The sequence below is a fragment of the Danio rerio genome, chromosome 12 (assembly GCF_049306965.1).
Source record: "Danio rerio strain Tuebingen ecotype United States chromosome 12, GRCz12tu, whole genome shotgun sequence".
In the NCBI taxonomy this organism is placed as follows: domain Eukaryota; kingdom Metazoa; phylum Chordata; class Actinopteri; order Cypriniformes; family Danionidae; genus Danio; species Danio rerio.
In genome coordinates, this window is record NC_133187.1 from 48,896,201 (window position 1) to 48,915,000 (window position 18,800).

An 18,800-nucleotide genomic window follows, 5' to 3' on the forward strand; every position below is an offset into this window, starting at 1 on the left:
TGTTGTTCAGGTCAGAGTTGATTCAGCTGGTGGCTGTGACTGTGAAGAAGGTGGAGAGTTCCTACAGAGAGCTGATCGAGCAGGAGATCCAGAACTACCAGCGCAGGTACAAACACACACACAGCATCCGATCACAAGAGTCCGTCTGAATGATCAATCGGTGAATGACCTTTGACCTTCCCTGACCTGCAGCTGGCTGAGGGTCACAGAGCATCTCGCAGAGAGGAACATCCCAGATTTCCAGCCGGGAGCCAAAGTGAGGAAAATCACACACATTTACCGTACTTTCACACCGAACACAAATGGAAAACACAAATAAAAAAGGAATGTAGTGATTGCTAGATTGACTTGTATTTCATTGCAGACAATAAAACAAACATTATTGAATGTGTTTTCAATATTTTTATTGTTTACAAAATAAACATGTAATCCAATTTTGGTTCTTGCAACACATTTAAAAGAAGTTGCAACAGTAAATAATTTACCACTTTGTAATGTTTCCGTTGTTTTTCACTACACTTAAAAGACGTTTAGAGACAGAATGATAAAGTGTTTCAGGTGTAGTTGTGTTCCAATCTTCCTGCAAACAAGCGTTAAGGTGGACAACAGTACGTGATTTCAAAATGCACCACGCATTCTCTATTGGAGACAGGTTGGGACTCCAGGCAGGCCAGTCAAGTACCTGTATCCCCCGCAGCCAGGACTTTGTAATGTGTACAGAACAAGTGTGCCGCAAGCCTACGTTTGAGTGAAGGTCTCGGCCGTTAGATCGCCCCCTGGGGGCTGGCTGCAGTACAAGTCATAAAGCCCGCCTCCTCCGTGTTAATGAAGTAGACTTGAGCCCAAATAAAAAAAAATATTACACTTGCAATAAAATGTCCCGAAAGATAGTTCTGGTCGATTAAGGCACTGGTTATTGTGCTGAAATAGGTGCAGATCTTCATTTTTGTAAACAGTTTGTTTTTAGCAGTAATTTAATGCTGGGCGTGTCATCGTGATTGACAGCTGTGATTGACAGTTTCTCAAAGCGCGGCGTCTGAGCTTCGGCAGGAGACTGAAGTAGACTGAAATGTTATTATTCGATTTCTGTGTTATTTTACCATGACAAAATGAGTTCAGCAGTAAACTACAGTTTCTGACATACATGATCCTGGTGGAACACTGTTTATTCGCTAAGTTCAGGGCTTTTTTCGGGCTTTATTAGTTTGCTGATACACGCCTAGCCACCCAGATAGCAAAACACAGTTCCGGCTAGATTCTCGCCTGCCGGAGACTTATCTCTTAGAGCTCAGACTGACTAATGTTACCTCTGCTGGACATACTCCGGATGCCTGGACTCACTACCCAATTCCAGCCCGAGTCAATCGAGCCAGATGCAGTGGCCGAGCGAGCCGGCGCTGCCGCATGCGAGCCGGAATCAGCCCGCGACGCCGCGAGTAAGTTATGCGCTGCGGCCTGGAGCTGGCGCGATTGAATATATAAAACCCTCATGTTTGTTAACGTTATTACATCCATTTGTGTTGATATGACAGCAAACGCATGCTGAGAAGTTCAGGGGGCGTGGTTGATTTTACATAAAGCGTTTGATTGGAAGCTCGACTCTGCTCATTTTCGCGGCTCCTCCTCTGGCTCCATCAGACAGTCCTTCTGCGCATGTCAAGGCTCCAATTTCAGCAGTCTTTTGCGACAGTTTGTGCCCGTCAAGCAGGCGTTTTGCCCTCAAGGCGTTCAATGGGAAAAAGGGCTGTCGCGTCGTCCATATTTTTTACAGTCATTGGTACAGAATGTGGTTTTGCATTGTCTTGTTGAAATATCATCATTAATCTGAACTCTTGTTTGTGCAGCTGAAAGATAAAGAACGACAGATCATCAAGGACAAGTTCAAGGTGAGACAAACTCATGCATACTCTAACTATATACATCATATTTACAGCTTTTCTCAGTGGTATGGTATGTCCCCTACACTTTTAGAGACCGACCATTCAGAAACAGGTGATTAATGCCTAGTTCAGACTGCGTGATTTTAGCCCCGATTTTGGCTCACAGACATGTTTTGAGAAATCGCCGACAAATGCCTGAAATCACAGGCAAATCGCTGCTCGTGCACGTGAGTGACAATCACACAGTGTGAACTATCAAAGACGCGATCTGAGAGAATGCTGAATATCTGGAGCTGTCGGCGATTCAAATCATGCAGTGTGAATTGGGTTTTGACTGAAAATAACATCAGCGATTGCCTACAGCCAGGGCCGGAGCAAGCTGAACTGCCGCTCTAGGCAGAGGACGATCACGCCGCCCTCAACCCCAATGAGAAAACGAAAGTGACCGGTTATGAAAATGAAGTGAGGTGTCGCGGACCTCTTTTCCAGCGCACTATGTGCGGATATAGCTGAGGACGCGCGGGTGCTGAGGGAGGGAGGGAGGTGTCGCGGACACTGCGCTCTCTATTCTGCCACCCTATGCGCGGATAAATGAGGACGCGCGGGTGTCGCGGACCTCAATTCTGCCGCCCTATGCGCGGATATAACTGAGGACACGCGGGTGCTGATGGAGTTGTCGCTGACGCCGCCGTCTCTATTCTGTCGTCTATGCGTGAATATATTTGAGGATGCGGGTGGTGAGGGAGGTGTCGCGGACATAACTGAGGATGCGGGTGGTAAGGGAGGTGTCGCGGATGCCGCCCTCTCTATACTGCCGCCCTAGGCGGCCGCCTAGGTCGCCTCTATGGACGCGCCGGCCCTGCCTACAGCCAATGAGAGGGCAGCGTTCACTAGTGTGTGTGTATAGCTGCTGCAGGCCAGCGGGAGGCTGGGGGAGAAGTTAAAAGCGCTCATTTTCGGTTTATTTGGACCCACGAAATGGAGGAAAAACTAGTGGAGGTTTGACAGGACTCGTGTCAAAACCGTGTTTGTTTGACCTTTCATACAGAAAGAAATTAGTTTATTATTAACGTTGAGGAGAAATGGCTAATTCCCTTTAAACCCAGGTGAGCGAACATGTACATGTTCTACCCCATTAAAGGCTTCTTTCTCATTATGTAGTCAATAACAAAAGATATACGACGTGTTTTTGGCTGTGAAACGTCGTTTGGATGAAGTTGTCGGCGATTCTTCCTTTAGTAAAGTCATGCAATGTGAAAGTCCCTGTCGCCAATCCATCTTGCAGTGTAAACAAAGCAGCGATGAAACGCTAGCCCAGATAGTCATGCAGTGTGAAAACATCTGTGACACGACTACTTTAAAAATCATGCAGTCTGAACTCGGCATAAGACTGAAAACCTCAGGATTTCATACAGCCGTCCCCCCCACTTTGAAAATGTCCGCTACACCCCTGAGTTTCCGCGCTCATCTGCTGCTCTTGACGGCACTTTTAGACGTCTCTTCATCTCATTTTTCATTTGATCAACACTTAAGTCTATTTAACTGATTCGATTTTATTTCCGTTATAACATCTATGCTGTAAAAGAAACCTGATGTAGTTGAAAACAGTCACATTAACCTTTCACCGGAAGTTTATCGGTGGCTGAAAAATACTTTAGCTTATGCTTTTTTTTTTTTTGCTGTGAAATGTTGATGATCTTAATATGGTTCGTATCAAACGATGATTATTATTTCAAGGTGGACTGTTGTCTCAGAGCTGACAGGGTTAAAGTGTATGTGTGTGTGTGTGTGTGTGTGTGTGTGTGTGTGTGTGTGTTTAGGGTTTTAATGATGGTCTGGAGGAGCTGTGTAAGATCCAGAAGGGCTGGGCAGTTCCTGATAAAGAGCAGCGCGACACCATCAGACACGCTCAGAAGAGGGTCGTCTCACTCACTTATAAAGCCTTCCTACAGCGGTGAGACACACACAAGCACACACACACACTAACTGCGCATACATAGACACACAGACACAGACTCATACAAGCACACTCACAAACGCATACATAAACACAATTCACACACACACATGTACTTGCATACACACACACACACTCATACAAGCATATACACACACATACACACACAATTTACACACAAATGTTCTTATTTTTATGAGCAATATTACACGAGTAGCAGTGCGATGTGGCCGCAGGCCGAGTGCCTTAGTGCCCCCACCAGTGCCGATATACAGCCACACACATACACAATTGTGTATATAAAAACAAAATCAAACATGGAGAGTCTTAAAAACCCTTTTGTATGAGGAACTACTTTCCTCCGCATTGGATTCAAATCATAATCTGACAGTTAAACAGCTGTTAAAACAGTTAAAGGCATCTTTTAAACTTTAGATCTGTAGTGTCTGCTTTTTGCTGGCTGTATGTGTGCGGAGTAATACACAAAGGGTAAAGAGGCTGTAGAAGTTCTAATATTGCAGAATATCGCACGGCTTTCAGCCAATCAGATTTGAGAACCAGACAGAACTGTTGTATAAATATATATATACTATACATACTGTATATACTCACACACATTTCCACACATATACTCACAGACATTGTCAAAAACACACGCACTCAATCTCTCTTTCACACAGACACACACAAACACTAACACGCACTGTGGTTTATGTTCTGCTGGTTGTTTTTACAGATGTGCGAACATTTCATTCACCAAGAATCCAGAGAAATATCACCGCTACTCCCCGGAGCAGGTGGAGGACATGATCGACCGGCTGTTCGACACTTCAGCTTAGACACGCACACACACTCTCTCTGTCTCTCCTGCTTCACTACACACTACTCCACTGTAACGCCACTGCTCACTTCTGCTCCTGTTTTTGTATAAATGTATTTATGTATATGTCTATGGGGGATTTAACTGCGGTAAATAAAGAATTTCCTCCTAAATCCTGCGCTGATGTGTGTTCATCAGTTACATTTGCTGATTTATTTTCATTTCATTTAATGAAGTGTTATTAGACAACGGCTATTTCAAACACAGAAACACACATGCAGTTAATGAAATGTCAAATTCTCATTTAGTTTTTTTAATTATCATTACAATTTGATGTGCAGTGCTTTTAGATTTATTTAAAACTATTGCATTTAACAAATATTTACTTCATTCATTCATTTTCTTGTCGGCTTAGTCCCTTTATTAATCCGGGGTCGCCACAGTGGAATGAACCGCCAACTTATCCAGCAAGTTTTTACGCAGCGGATGCCCTTCCAGCCGCAACCCATCTCTGGGAAACATCCACACACACATTCACACTCATACACTACGGACAATTTAGCCAACCCAATTCACCTGTACCGCATGTCTTTGGACTGTGGGGGAAACCGGAGCACCCGGAGGACACCCACGCGAAGGCAGGGAGAACATGCAAACTCCACACAGAAACGCCAACTGAGCCGAGGCTTGAACCAGCGACCTTCTTACTGTAAGGCGACAGCACTACCTACTGCACCACTGCTTCGCCCTACTTCATTATTCGTTTTAAATTATTTATTAATTTTTTTTCTCCTGGCATAAAAGACAAAATTGCACAATTTGAAAATTTGTTTTATTTAATTTCTTAATTTTTATTTTTTTAAATAAATTTTATTATTTTGGCTTTTTTTTTTGAAAATATTGTATTTTTATAATATTTATTTTAACTATAGTTTTAATTGTTTTAAATTTTTTGTTAAAAATTTTACTTGTTTGAAAATAAACTTTTCAAAAAACAAGCAAAGATACAGTTATTTATGTGTTTTGTTTTTGTTTGTTTTTTTTACAATACCTACTGTAATCGTACAAATCTATTTCTCTATCAATATTAACAATATACACTCACCGGTCACTTTATTAGGTACACCTGTCCAACTGCTTGTTAACTCAATTTTTTAATCAGCCAATCACATGGCAGCAACTCAATGCATTTAGGCTTGTAAACATGGTCAAGACGATCTGCTGCAGTTCAAAGTGAGCATCAGAATGTGGAAGAAAGGGGATTTAAGTGACTTTGACCAATAGAGCAGCTTTGGGATGTGGTGGAACGGGAGATTGGCATCATGGATGTGCAGCCGACAAATCTGCAGCAACTGCGTGATGCTATCATGTCAATATGGAGCAAAATCTCTGAGGAATATTTCCAATAGCTTGTTGAATCTATGCTACGAAGGATTAAAGCAGTTCTGAAGGCAAAAGGGGGTCCAACCCGGTACTAGTAAGGTGTACCTAATAAAGTGGCCGGTGACTTTATTTATTTTATATATATATATATATATATATATATATATATATATATATATATATATATATATATACGATTTTTTTTTTTAATTACTGTTTAAAACAAAACAAAACCGATATTTTTAGTCTTGCCAAAGTGCGTCTTGTTATTTTAGTGTCTGTCAGAGATGATTAAAGGTGCTTTCAGTCACTTGGGTGTGGAGCTTTATATTTAACCCTTAAGCCTTCATCACTGACCTAAAACCAGCTCTGAGTCTGTGAGGATGTGAAAACGCCTCTAAAATCAACGAGTCTAAAGCTCAAACACACTGAATCATATCCGGACCATCCTGAAACCGATGTTCGATGGACCAACACCTAGAGTTATTACTCATCATCAATTATGATGAGGAATCATTGATTAGCTCAGTGGTTAGCACTGTGGCCTCACAGCAAGAAGGTCGCTGGTTCGAGTCCCGGCTGGGTCAGTTGGTGTTTCTGTGTGGAGTTCTCATGCTCTCCCCGTGTTGGCGTGGGTTTCCCCCACAGTCCAAATATTAATGAACTAAATTGGCTGTTGTGTATGAGTGTGTATTGTGTTTCCCAGTACTAGGTTGCAGCTGGAAGGGCATCCGCTAAGTAAAACATATGCCAGAATAGTTGGCGGTTCATTCGTCTGTGGCGACCCCTGACAAGGGACTAACGCGAAGGAACATTAATGACTGTTATTATTTTAAGGTCACAAGTGGTTGTGTAAGCATTTCACTGCATATCATACTGTATTTGACTCTGTATATGACGAATTCAATTTACATTTATTCTTCAACCTATATGAAAGGAAGCCATGGAGGACATATTTGGCTTGTTGATTGTTGGTGCACAGCTGGAAGTTTCAGAATGTGTAAGTGTGAAACTGATTTGACTCTTTGCCCACTTGTTTTTCCAGTGTATGTGTGTGTGTCATTGTTTTGGAGGAAATGCCCTCTTACTGCCTGGAACCATGGATTATAATGACCTGCAGATGATCCAGACTCTGATCAACACTTCCCAAATTCTGGGGCTGAATTCACAAAACATTTTTAAGAAGAAAATGATGTCATTCTGTCGTCTTATTTTTACTTAAAGGGCACCTATTACGCCAAAATCATTTTTATAAGGGGTTTGAACGCAAGGAGTTGTGAATATAGCCAACTTCTAATAGTCAAATTGAATTAATTCTATTTGTTTATAATCAGGCCGCAGTCAGAACAGTCTGCAGAAACACTTTGATTGACATTCTCCTTTTGTATGATGTCATTAGAGGGGGGAAAGCCCCTCCCACCAGTGACAGTCCCTCCCTCATAAGCATAAGACATTAGTCCTGTTTTTGAACCACTATGCTGACACACAGGCATGTGAAGCTCCGCCCTCTTTTGAAAAGAGCACAATTTCATTTGAGTTTAAAGCGACAGTATCCAAAACAACACAATTAGGATCAAAGCCTAAACGGGTCCATTTCAGAGAGTTGCAAAACATTATTTGTGGGGTATTTTGTGCTGAAACTTCACACACACACACACACTTATTATACATCTTGTGAAAATGGGCGTAACAGATCCCCTTTAAGCAGTTTAATGATAATTATTGACCAAGTCAGTGAAGTTACCAATCATATATTTACATATAACTCTTCAGCTGCTCCAGAACGCAGCAGCACGAGTGGTCTTTAATGAACCTGAAAGAGCACATGTCACTCCGCTGCTCATCCGTTTGCACTGGCTGCCAGTTGCTGCTCGCATCAAATTCAAAGCTCTGATGTTTGCCTACAAAGCGACTTCTGGCTTTGCTCCTTCTTATCTGCTCTCACTTCTGCAGATGTATGTGCCCTTCAGAAACTTGCCTTCTGTGAATGAACGTCGCCTCGTGGTTCCATCCCAAAGAGGGAAGAAATCACTTTCCCGAACTCTCGCGTTCAATCTGCCCAGTTGGTGGAATGAACTCCCTAACTGCATCAGAACGGCAGAGTCACTCGCTGTCTTCAAGAAACTACTAAAAACTCAACTATTTAGTCTCCACTTCACTTCCTAATCTGCAATTGCCTCTCTGGCTCCACCGCTAACTGTACTACAAAAAAATAAATTACTAATGTTTTTCTTCTTACACTTTACACACCTGAAACTCGCCTACAGCTCTTATTCATTGTTGCTCCTATAGTTGTGTAAATTGCTTCCTCGTCCTCATTTGTAAGTCATTTCGGATAAAAGCATCTGCTAAATGACTAAATGTAAATATATGTTTTTTGCCCAGTAAAGGGTTAACGTTTTGTGCTTTATTCACAGTATGGTGATGGTATTATTATTATGTTATATTTAATGCAGTATGAGTGTATGTGAATGTATTATTTCCTGTGTGTGTGTGTGTGTGTCTCAGGGAAGGATGATGTGCTGGACATTGAGATCAAGTACATCCACTGCAGCAGTGCGTTTGAGAAGCTGGCTCAGAGTGAGGTCAGAAAACATTACCATACATTAAGTATGTTCTTATCTTTTACCAATGATTTTTCCTAAGACAAAACCCAAGAAGCTAGTGAAATATTTGACTTATTTAAACAACGACACTTGGCTTATTCGTTATCTTACGAACAAATCTGAGATCATCTTAATATGTTTTTTCAAAGAAATGCTCTTCTCTGAAATTTAGGACGTGTCTTGACATTTCTTGAGACGGCTTTTGTGAATCGGGTGCTTGATCACTGACAAACAAATGTCACAGTTAAAAAAAAGTGTGAGTTAATTTACTAGTTAAGTGTTAGCTATTAGCTTATGTGTGTTATTGGGACTTTATTCTAAAGTTGCAACTATTCCTCATTTACTAAGAGTTAATAAATAATGAATAGTTGCAACTTTAGAATAACGTCCCAATAACATATATAAACTATTTACTGATACTTGTACAACAGCTTGTTCATGATCTATCACTAATGTATTAGTTATACATATAAATAATTAAAATACAGTTAACAAGTCATTTATGACTTGTTAACTAACAGCTTGTAAGTTATCTATTGGCTATCTTTAAGGCACAGTTGTAAATAAGTAACAAACTATTAAGTTTTATTTAACAAGTCATTTGTAACTCATTAATTAACAGTTTATTAATGATCTATAAACTAGGTATAACAGATAGTTATTACAAAGTGTTACCGAATGTTCAATAATTAATCAGACTCCTTCAACCTTTGTTTCTTAGATTATCATTGTAGCAAAAAAAAAGATGTTTTGAAAAATGTTGCAAAAATCATTGACTTCCATAGTAGGAAAAACAAATACAGAAGTCAATGATTACAGGTTTCCAACATTCTTCAAAATATCTTCATTTGTGATCGCCAGAGTGAAAGAATAACATTCTCAAACTGGTTTGGAACATTTTTATGGGAAGTTAATGATGACAGAGTTTGCATTTTGGGGTGAACTATACCTTTAAACAAGTGTTTTTAGGTTAAGAATTATTTCAAATAGTGTTGGACAGAAGCAGAGTGTCAGGAGATTTCTAATATTATGGAGAATGCTGGGTTATTTGAGTCATTCTAGTGATTCAGTGAAGTGGTTTCAGTTTGTTTGCAGACAAGCTCCTCCTCCCCCTGTGCCAGCAGCCAATCAGAAGAGAGCAGCCTCTATAAAGGAGTGTTTTCAAACCAGCAGCTGGATAAACCACTGCTGATCTGATCTCTCACACAGGTGAGTGGAGTTACTTTAATACTGACTCGACTGATAATATTACTGAGAGAGTTCATGGAGGCTGCATGACATTCAAGAGTATCTGTGCTACAAACAATGTTAATGCATATGTTATATGATATGATATGATATATGATATGATAGGATAGTATAAGATAGGAAATGATATGATAGGATATGAGATGATACATGATGTGAAAAGATATGATATGATGATATTATGCATGATTTGATGATATGATCCATAGTAAATGATATAGGATCAATAATATGACAATATGATCATATATGATAGAATATGATGATATGTATGATTTGATGATATGATACATAATGTATGATATATTATATGATGATTTTAATTATATATGATATGATGGGATGTAATATTATGTATGATTTCATAAGATGATATGATCCATAATATATGATATGATCGAATATGATGATGTTATGTATGATTTGATTATATGATCCATTATATATGATATGATCATTGATATATGATATGATGATTTGGTGATGTATGATATGATAGCATATGATGATATTACGTATGATTTGATGATGAAAAGATGTGATTTATAATATATGATATGATAGGATATGATGATATTATGTATGATTTGATGATATGAACCATAATATATGAAATATTGATATGATCAGTTATATATGATATGAGGATTTCATAATATATGATATAATTTAGTGATATAGGATATTATGTATGATTTGATGATATGATCAATGACATGATATAATAATTTAGTGATATATGATAGGATAGAATATGATGATATTATGTATGAATTGATGATAAGATTCATAATATATCCTGATATATGATATGATCAACAATATAATATATGATATTATCCATGACATATGATATGATATGATGATATTGTGTATGATTTGATGATAAGATTTATAATATATCCTGATATATGATATGACCAATGATATAATATATGAAATGATATTATCAATGATATGATGATATAATCAATGATATGATCAATGATAGGAAAGTTTCGATGATATGATTATATAATCAATGAAATATGTTATGAAATGATCAATGATCAATGACATGATCTATATGAGATTAGATGATATAGCAGATATATTAATATTTGTTATATGATATGATATGATATGATATGATATGATATGATATGATATGATATGATATGATATGATATGTTATGATATGAGATCAAACTGTGACAGTGATGTCTGCACTGTCGCAGCATTCTTCACATAAAGCCCTTTTATAAATTATTATACATGCCACATTATTATACATTAATTAAAAAAATATGGAACATTTACTGAATCCCTCTGCAGGATTAATTTAATTGAATTCATTTGGTCACACTTTTATTTAAATGTTTAGTTCACGCTATTAATAAACCATTGACTAAGACTTTTAGCTAATTAAACTACTGATTAGCAGCTTATTAAGAGTTAGTAAAGTAGTCGTTGGGTTTAGGTGTTGAGTAGAATTAGGCATGTAGAATAAGATCATTCTCACTCAAGTGCTAATAAACAGTTTATATCTTAATAATATGCAGGCAATAGTAATAGTGTGAATTGTTACTTAAACTAAATTACTACCATTTGTTTTATTAATGTTTGATAGTTCCAGATAACAATTCTGTAAAGAATTTACTCAATATAATTTTAATATAAATGACTGAATTTACATTGAGGTCATATTTAAAGTTGCTGTTCTGGACTTCAATCCAAATCCCAAAAAAAATCTTGCCCTTAGCCTGGTTTTAATCATCTGCTTGTATTTCAGGTAGAGGCGAGATGTCTGGAATTCTCGTGTGGAGTTTGATTCTGGCTTTAACAGCTCTCACGGTGTGTGTAAGTGTGCTATACGCACTTATTTACATTATTAAAGGAGATCTATTATGCTAAATCACTTTTATAAGGGGTTTAAGCACAGCTATTTGTCAGCAGTGTGTTTGTACACTCAGGTTCTAATGGTCAAAATGTATTAATTGTATTTGATAATAATCAGACTTGATTAAAACTGTCTGCAGAAACACTTTGATTAATGTGTCATCAGAGAGGGAAAGCCCCGCCCACTAGTGACCAGCTCTCCCTCATTAGCATATTACATTAGTCTTGTTTTTAAATCTGACACATAGGCGTTTGTAGCTCCGCCCTCTTTTAAAAAAGAGCTTAATCTCATTTGAATTTAAAGGGACAGTCACCAAAACAGCACAAGTAGGATCAAAGCCTGAAAGGGTCAATTTCAGAGAGTTACAAAACATTATTTGTGTGGTATTTTGAGCTGAAACTTCACTACACACTCTAGAGACTTTTTATACATCTTGTAAAAAGGGGCATAATAGGGTCCCTTTAAACTGAATTAACAGAATTACAGAATTAACTTGTTGTGATTTCCAGAAAGCTCAGCGCAGACCCTTTCCCAGTGAATCCCATGATAAACCAGGTACAGAAACTGTTTTTTTCTACTATCTTTCATTTCTGTATTCCAGCATATGCTTTATACAGCTGCAACCCAGTACTGGGATACACCTATACACTCTCACATTCATATACACTCATACACTACAACCAATTTAGTTCATCAATTATCCCATAAGGGCATGTGTTTGGAATGTGGGGGAAACCGGAGCACACAGGGGAAACCCACACCAACACAGGAAGAACATGCAAACTCCACACAGAGACGCCAACTGACCCAGCTGGGACTCGAACCAGTGATTATCCTGCTTCCTACAGTGCTTTCTAGATGTTACACTTCAATAAGTTCATTTTGTTTATTTGAATCATTTTCAGTATATGTATTTGACCAGCTGCAAGTTTCGTACACCACGAGTTTATTATAAGTACACTGAAAATAAATATTGATGTAGAAACATTTTATAGTCAAAAAATGCAATTTTTTAAATACTAAAAGTACAGCCTGCCTATTTAGATTGTGCTATAATACCATTAAATGTTAAGCTTTTATAGGATTTTGTTTCTTTGTTTTTGGATGACAGATAAACAACAACACAAGATTGTGTTTATTTATTTATTTATTTATCAGGGGTTGCCACAGTGGAATGAACCAACAACTATTATACACATTTTTACTGTGGGCATATATTTATTTATCAGGGGTTGCCACAGTGGAATGAACCAACAACTATTATACAAATTTTTACTGTGGGCATATATTTATTTATCAGGGGTTGCCACAGTGGAATGAACCAACAACTATTATACACATTTCTACTGTGGGCATATATTTATTTATCAGGGGTTGCCACAGTGGAATGAACCACCAACTATTTCGTCATACATTTTATGCAGCGGATGCCCTTCCAGCTGCAACCTAGTACTGGGAAACATCATATACACTCTCATTCACACACACACTCGTACACTACAGCCACTTTAGTTCATCAAGTCCCCTATAGCGTTTCCTGTGGGGGAAACCGGAGCACCCGGAAGAAACCCACGTCAACAAAGAGAGAACATGCAAACTCCACATAGAAATGCCAACACGCACAACCGGACTCCAAACCAGCGACCTTCTTGCTGTGAGGCCACAGTGCTACCCACTGAGCCACCGTGTCACCCATTGTTTGCATATATTATTGTATAAGTATTGAGCATCTCTCCCTCATTAGCAGAAACAGCAGCCCTGAGTGAGAAGTAGTCATCTGTCCATTAGCCATTAAAGTGTTTGAGCGGATAAAGCAACACAATCTCATGGCAATTCGTAACTTTTTAATTTAGTGGCTAATTCGTACGAATTCGTACGATCTAATTCATACATTTTAGCACGATTTGCTCATCCCCCACTGACGGTTGGGTTTCGGGGTGGGGTTAGGTGCCACGCCTCCTTTTTAAAATCGTACAATTTCGTACGACTGAACTCGTACGAATTAGCCACTAAACTGGCAAAATGTAAAATACTTACGTTTTCTCGTGAGATCAGGCTGGCTGAAGATAATGACAGCATAGACTAAGAGGATTATAGATGTGGAGTTTCAGATGAAGCACTAATAAACAGCGACAGGAGTGACGTAGACTGACCGATGCATGAAGCACACACTCACACACACATTTTCTTTTTTTTACACAGATAACATTAGTCCTGTTTTGAATCTGCCACTAAGCTGACACATACGCATTTGTAGCTCCGCCCTCTTCTTCTCATTTGAATTTAAAGCGACAGTCACCAAAACGCGACAGTTTGGATCAAACTGGCTCAATTTCAGAGAGTTAGAGAACAATATCTGTGTACTATTTTAAGATGAAACTTCACACACACACACACACTCTAGAGACATCAATGACTTATTTTACAAATTGTAAACAGTGGCATAATAGGTCCCCTTTAAAGCGCAGTGTTGATTGTGTTTTCTGGCTTGCGCAGGTGTCTTGTGTCTGAATGGAGGATCGTCTCTATCTTCTCTGTCTGGTCGGCATCTTCTCTGTCTCTGTGCTGAAGGCTTCAGTGGCTCCAGATGTGAAACAGGTGAATGTTTGTGTCTGTGTCATCATGTCTGCACACACTCATGTTGATTTCTGACGAGTGTGTTCTGTGTTAGACACATCGGTCTCCTGCTTCGATGGGATTGGTCAGCTCTACGTGGGACCCGTGTCTAAATCAGCCAGTGGGAGGGAATGTCTGGAATGGGATTCAGAGAAAGCGCTTGAAATCGGAGTTTATCTCAAGAGTCTGATCGTGGGTGGACACAAACACTGCAGGCAAGAGCTTTACAGGGAAAACATCCGTACATTAGCAGTTTCCTGTATTTTGTGATTCATGATTTAATTCTTCCCCATTTATTTCTGCTTTTGAGTTGCATCATGGGATCTTGATCTTTCTTCCAACCAGTGTTGGGCACGTTCCTTTAAAGGGCACATAGTTTACCCCTTTTTTATGATTTAATATTAATATTTTGGTTCTTCAGAGCGTGGGAGCTCTTGGCTCCGCCCCCCTGTTATGTTGGGCGGAAAGCCGAAAATGTGAAGCAACACGCCCCTAAAACAGCAAACTGTGTACACGCCCCCAACATGACACTTTTTAACACATTGGGCCCTATCATACACCCGGCGCAATGTGGCGCAAGGCAAGGCGCAATAGCTTTTTGCTACTTTTAGCTCGGCGCAAGGGTCATTTTGAGGTGTTGCGCCACACTGTTTAAATAGCAAATGCATTTGCGCTCAAATGTCCGCCCATAGGCATTCTGGTCTAAAAAAGCAGGCGTGTTATGGTGCGTTGCTATTTTGAGAAACTGTAAATAGTCTGATCTTTAGACCAGAACAAAGTCGGTCTATTGTCTGGCGCAAAGTGCGCCTGGCTTACACACTACACACAAGATGCAGAGCAATACACAAATATCTTTACATATGAAAAATATATAATATCTTAAGGATATATATATATATATATATATATATATATATATATATATATATATATATATATAATAAGGATATATACAGGATATAAATATAAATGATTAAAATATTACAAAACATATTAATTTCTAGCCTACATGAAGATTTAAAAACCACTGGCTTACTTTCTTCATCTCAGGAGGCTTTTTCTGTTCATTCAATTTGCTTTTGTATAATGTTATTATTATTAGCAGTATTATTTATTATATCCATATTTATATTTGTTTTATTAAAAACAAGCTTAGATTTGTCCACCTATCCATATGGGTCATGGCAGGTGTATTTCGGAAATAACTCAGTATTTTGACCACACTTGGTTATTATAGTTCATTTATTCATTGGCTAGAAATTAGAACTGAATATAGAAATAGTTTTGAAACAAATCTTTGCGCTTAACAAACGAAATTAATTATTTGCCTCTCTGAATATCACACTAACTGTACCCAAAAAAAAAAAAAAAAAAAAATACTAATACTACTAACACTTCCCTTCTTAGACTTTACAGACCTGAAACTTGCCTATAGCACTTATTCATTGTTGCTCTTAGTTGTGTAAATTGCTTCCTTGTCCTCATTTGTAAGTCGCTTTGGATAAAAGCATCTGCTAAATGACTTAATGTAATTGTAAATGTAATTTTATAAGCTAATTGATGTCTGTGCGTAAAGGTTTCCCTATCTACGAGAGCAAAAGCGAAAGTGAACTTACTTTACGTCGAAATGCGCTTATGGTGCGACGCAGCTGACTCTTAAAGGGAATGGGAGATGAGGCTCTAATTGGTTTATTCTCAAAACACACCTATAACTCATTAAGAAAATAAACTCAACCCTTTTAGACCATGCGCCACAGCACAAAGCAAATTTTCCCGTCCTTAAATTATCAAAAATGCGTTCTGACACGCCCTGAAAGCGTTTGCGCCCTGCGTTTTGCGCTCTGCGCATGGACCGTCAAAGTAGAGCCCATTATAATAAAAACATCTGAACTGTGTGTTGAACTGAACCTAAACTGGCACACCCAGAAGAACCATATACAATATAAAATATTAAATACAATATTAATAATAAATCATAAAAAAGGGGTAAACTATGTGCCCGTTAACTTATTTTGCTTATATCAGACTTTTATTTTGAAATGCGCGCATGACAACCCTACTGTTTGACATGTGAAATTTAATTTAATTATAGCAACAAATATGTCGAAGCACAAGAATATGTAAAGTACGTGTCATATGTAGTGAGGTGCTCTCACAAGAGCATGAAACCTTCGAAATTAAAATGACAAATAAAAACAAACATCCCAGATGCAAGGACAAACCTGTGGACTATTTTCAAAGACGACTCCGATAGCTGAGGGCATCACAAAAGTGGCGAACATCTTCATGTTCAAAACATGTACAGGCACTCCGCGAATCTTACTGTGCTCACCGTGTGAGAGGGCTCTGGCTGCAGACTCGGTGCAGATGCAATCTGAGCTGCATCCAATGCTTTTTAATGTGCTCGCCTAACCCAACCCCTCACAGTGACGTCACAAGCTCCACTGAGTGCATTGTGTCTGACACTGCATCTCTGAAGGATGCAATCTCAGCTTGCATCATAAAGGCTGCATCCAGATACTATTGCACCGTGTAGCAATGGCCAAGACAGCCCACACAGAAGCAGAAGAGCAAATAACTGGTGATTATTATAAAAATGGTTATGATTATTTTAATAATTTTACTTTAATTTGCTGGTTTGTTCTGATCAACGGGATCAGTGTTAATGCTTTATTAACAGTTCAGTTTAGTTAATCTTAACTATAATTTAATGCATTTTGTTTAATGACAGCAATAAAACATTGTTTATTTGGAAGTCTTGGTGATTTTCTTATGATGTATCTGTCACTACTTGTGTATGTTAACAAATAAAAATCGAATTATAATTCTTAAAATTATATTATAGTTCCTAAAAATTTGGGTCACGGCTTGATGACCATGTCAAAATGTGGGTTCCATGGCCAAACCAGTTGAGAACCACTGTAATAGATTAATATATGACACAAACACATACACCTTTTTTATATGGAGTAGGTTTTTTATTCCCTCTTATTCTCAAGTGTAGACATGAAGATCTCCTGCAGAAATATTTTTCAGCACACCTCACTTACTTGCCCAAACCTGTGCAACAAATCTAAAACTGCTGCAGAACTCAATGCAACCTCAGCATATGGCATTTTGAACAAACACAACAGGAGTACTCATTTCAGTATTCATGCGTGTGTAAATATGTTTACTTCTCTTTCAGAAACCCAGACTTCAGCCGAAGACCGTGGTGTTTCGTAAAGACGCCATCCGGGATCATGAAAGAGGACTGTGATATTCCACGCTGCTCTAAAGATCACGGTTCTGATCCTCTATTCATCATCTTTTTTGGCATCGTTTAATATCAGTGCTGGACAAAGTACACAAATTAGGCACTTTAGTAAATGTACAGATACTCTAATAAAAATAAATCCAGTAGAACAATATTATTTAATAATATTTGAGGCAAAGTTTTAAATTGACTTCAGTAAAAGTACTTCCTGATGAATGTTTATTTTGCAAGAAGATTGAATCACCAAATCTTCACCAGAACACTGATAAATCATAATAATAATTTAAGGGAAAATGTGGGAAACCCCATTCAAACACTGAACACCATTCAGATCATTGTGTAAGATCAGTGAATCATTTACTAATCAAATACTTATTCTATTTTCAAATACCATTTGGGATGGATAGTATGTGAATTGGGAAGCAGCATCACTCTGAAGGATTTGTTTAAATCAGTGAATCTTTTACTGAAGACTCACTCTGAATGAGTCGCTTTAAGCAGTAAATCATTTACAAAAAACTCACTCTGAACATATCCTTAGAATTAGTAAATCTTTTACTGGGGATTCACTCTGAAGGGCTTGTTTAAGTCAGTAAACCTTTAACTCTCTCTGATCAGATCATCTGAATCAGTGAATCTTTTACTGGGGACTCACTCTGAAGCACTCATCTGAATCAGTGAATCTTTTACTGGAGACTCACTCTGATCAGATCATCTGAATCAGTGAATCTTTTACTGGAGACTCACTCTGATCAGATCATCTGAATCAGTGAATCTTTTACTGGAGACTCACTCTGATCAGATCATCTGAATCAGTGAATCTTTTACTGGAGACTCACTCTGATCAGATGATCTAAATGAGTGAATCTTTTACTGGAGACTTACTCTGAAGGACTCATCTGAATCAGTGAATCTTTTACTGGAGACTCACTCTGAAGCACTCATCTGAATCAGTAAATCTTTTACTGGAGACTCACTCCGATCAGATCTTCTGAATCAGTGAATCTTTTACTGGAGACTCACTCTGATCAGATCATCTAAATGAGTGAATCTTTTACTGGAGACTCACTCTGAAGGACTCATCTGAATCAGTGAATCTTTTACTGGAGACTCACTCTGAAGGACTCATCTGAATCAGTGAATCTTTTACTGGAG

The 18,800-nt window shown here is 38.3% G+C and overlaps 2 protein-coding genes across 19 annotated transcripts in view; both read left to right on the forward strand.

Moving 5' to 3' along the window:
* The window catches only part of exoc7 (exocyst complex component 7), a 52,123-nt gene extending 47,293 nt beyond the window's left edge, over positions 1–4,830 (forward strand). For all 14 annotated transcript variants that reach the window (XM_073917536.1, XM_073917537.1, XM_005172976.6 and 11 more), the window contains 5 exon segments: positions 11–106; positions 193–256; positions 1,845–1,886; positions 3,701–3,834; positions 4,574–4,830. In XM_073917536.1, coding sequence (XP_073773637.1) covers positions 11–106; positions 193–256; positions 1,845–1,886; positions 3,701–3,834; positions 4,574–4,676 — 439 coding nt within the window. In that variant the 3' untranslated portion in view covers positions 4,677–4,830.
* A 1,677-nt stretch (positions 4,831–6,507) lies between these two features.
* The window catches only part of plaub (plasminogen activator, urokinase b), a 23,926-nt gene continuing 11,633 nt past the window's right edge, over positions 6,508–18,800 (forward strand). The window contains exons 1-8 of one of the 5 annotated variants that reach the window (XM_073917301.1): positions 6,508–7,040; positions 8,549–8,625; positions 9,731–9,855; positions 11,666–11,733; positions 12,283–12,328; positions 14,270–14,371; positions 14,445–14,604; positions 17,577–17,674. In XM_073917301.1, the coding sequence (XP_073773402.1) occupies positions 11,677–11,733; positions 12,283–12,328; positions 14,270–14,371; positions 14,445–14,604; positions 17,577–17,674 (463 nt within the window). In that variant the 5' untranslated portion in view covers positions 6,508–7,040; positions 8,549–8,625; positions 9,731–9,855; positions 11,666–11,676. 5 annotated transcript variants of the gene reach the window in all.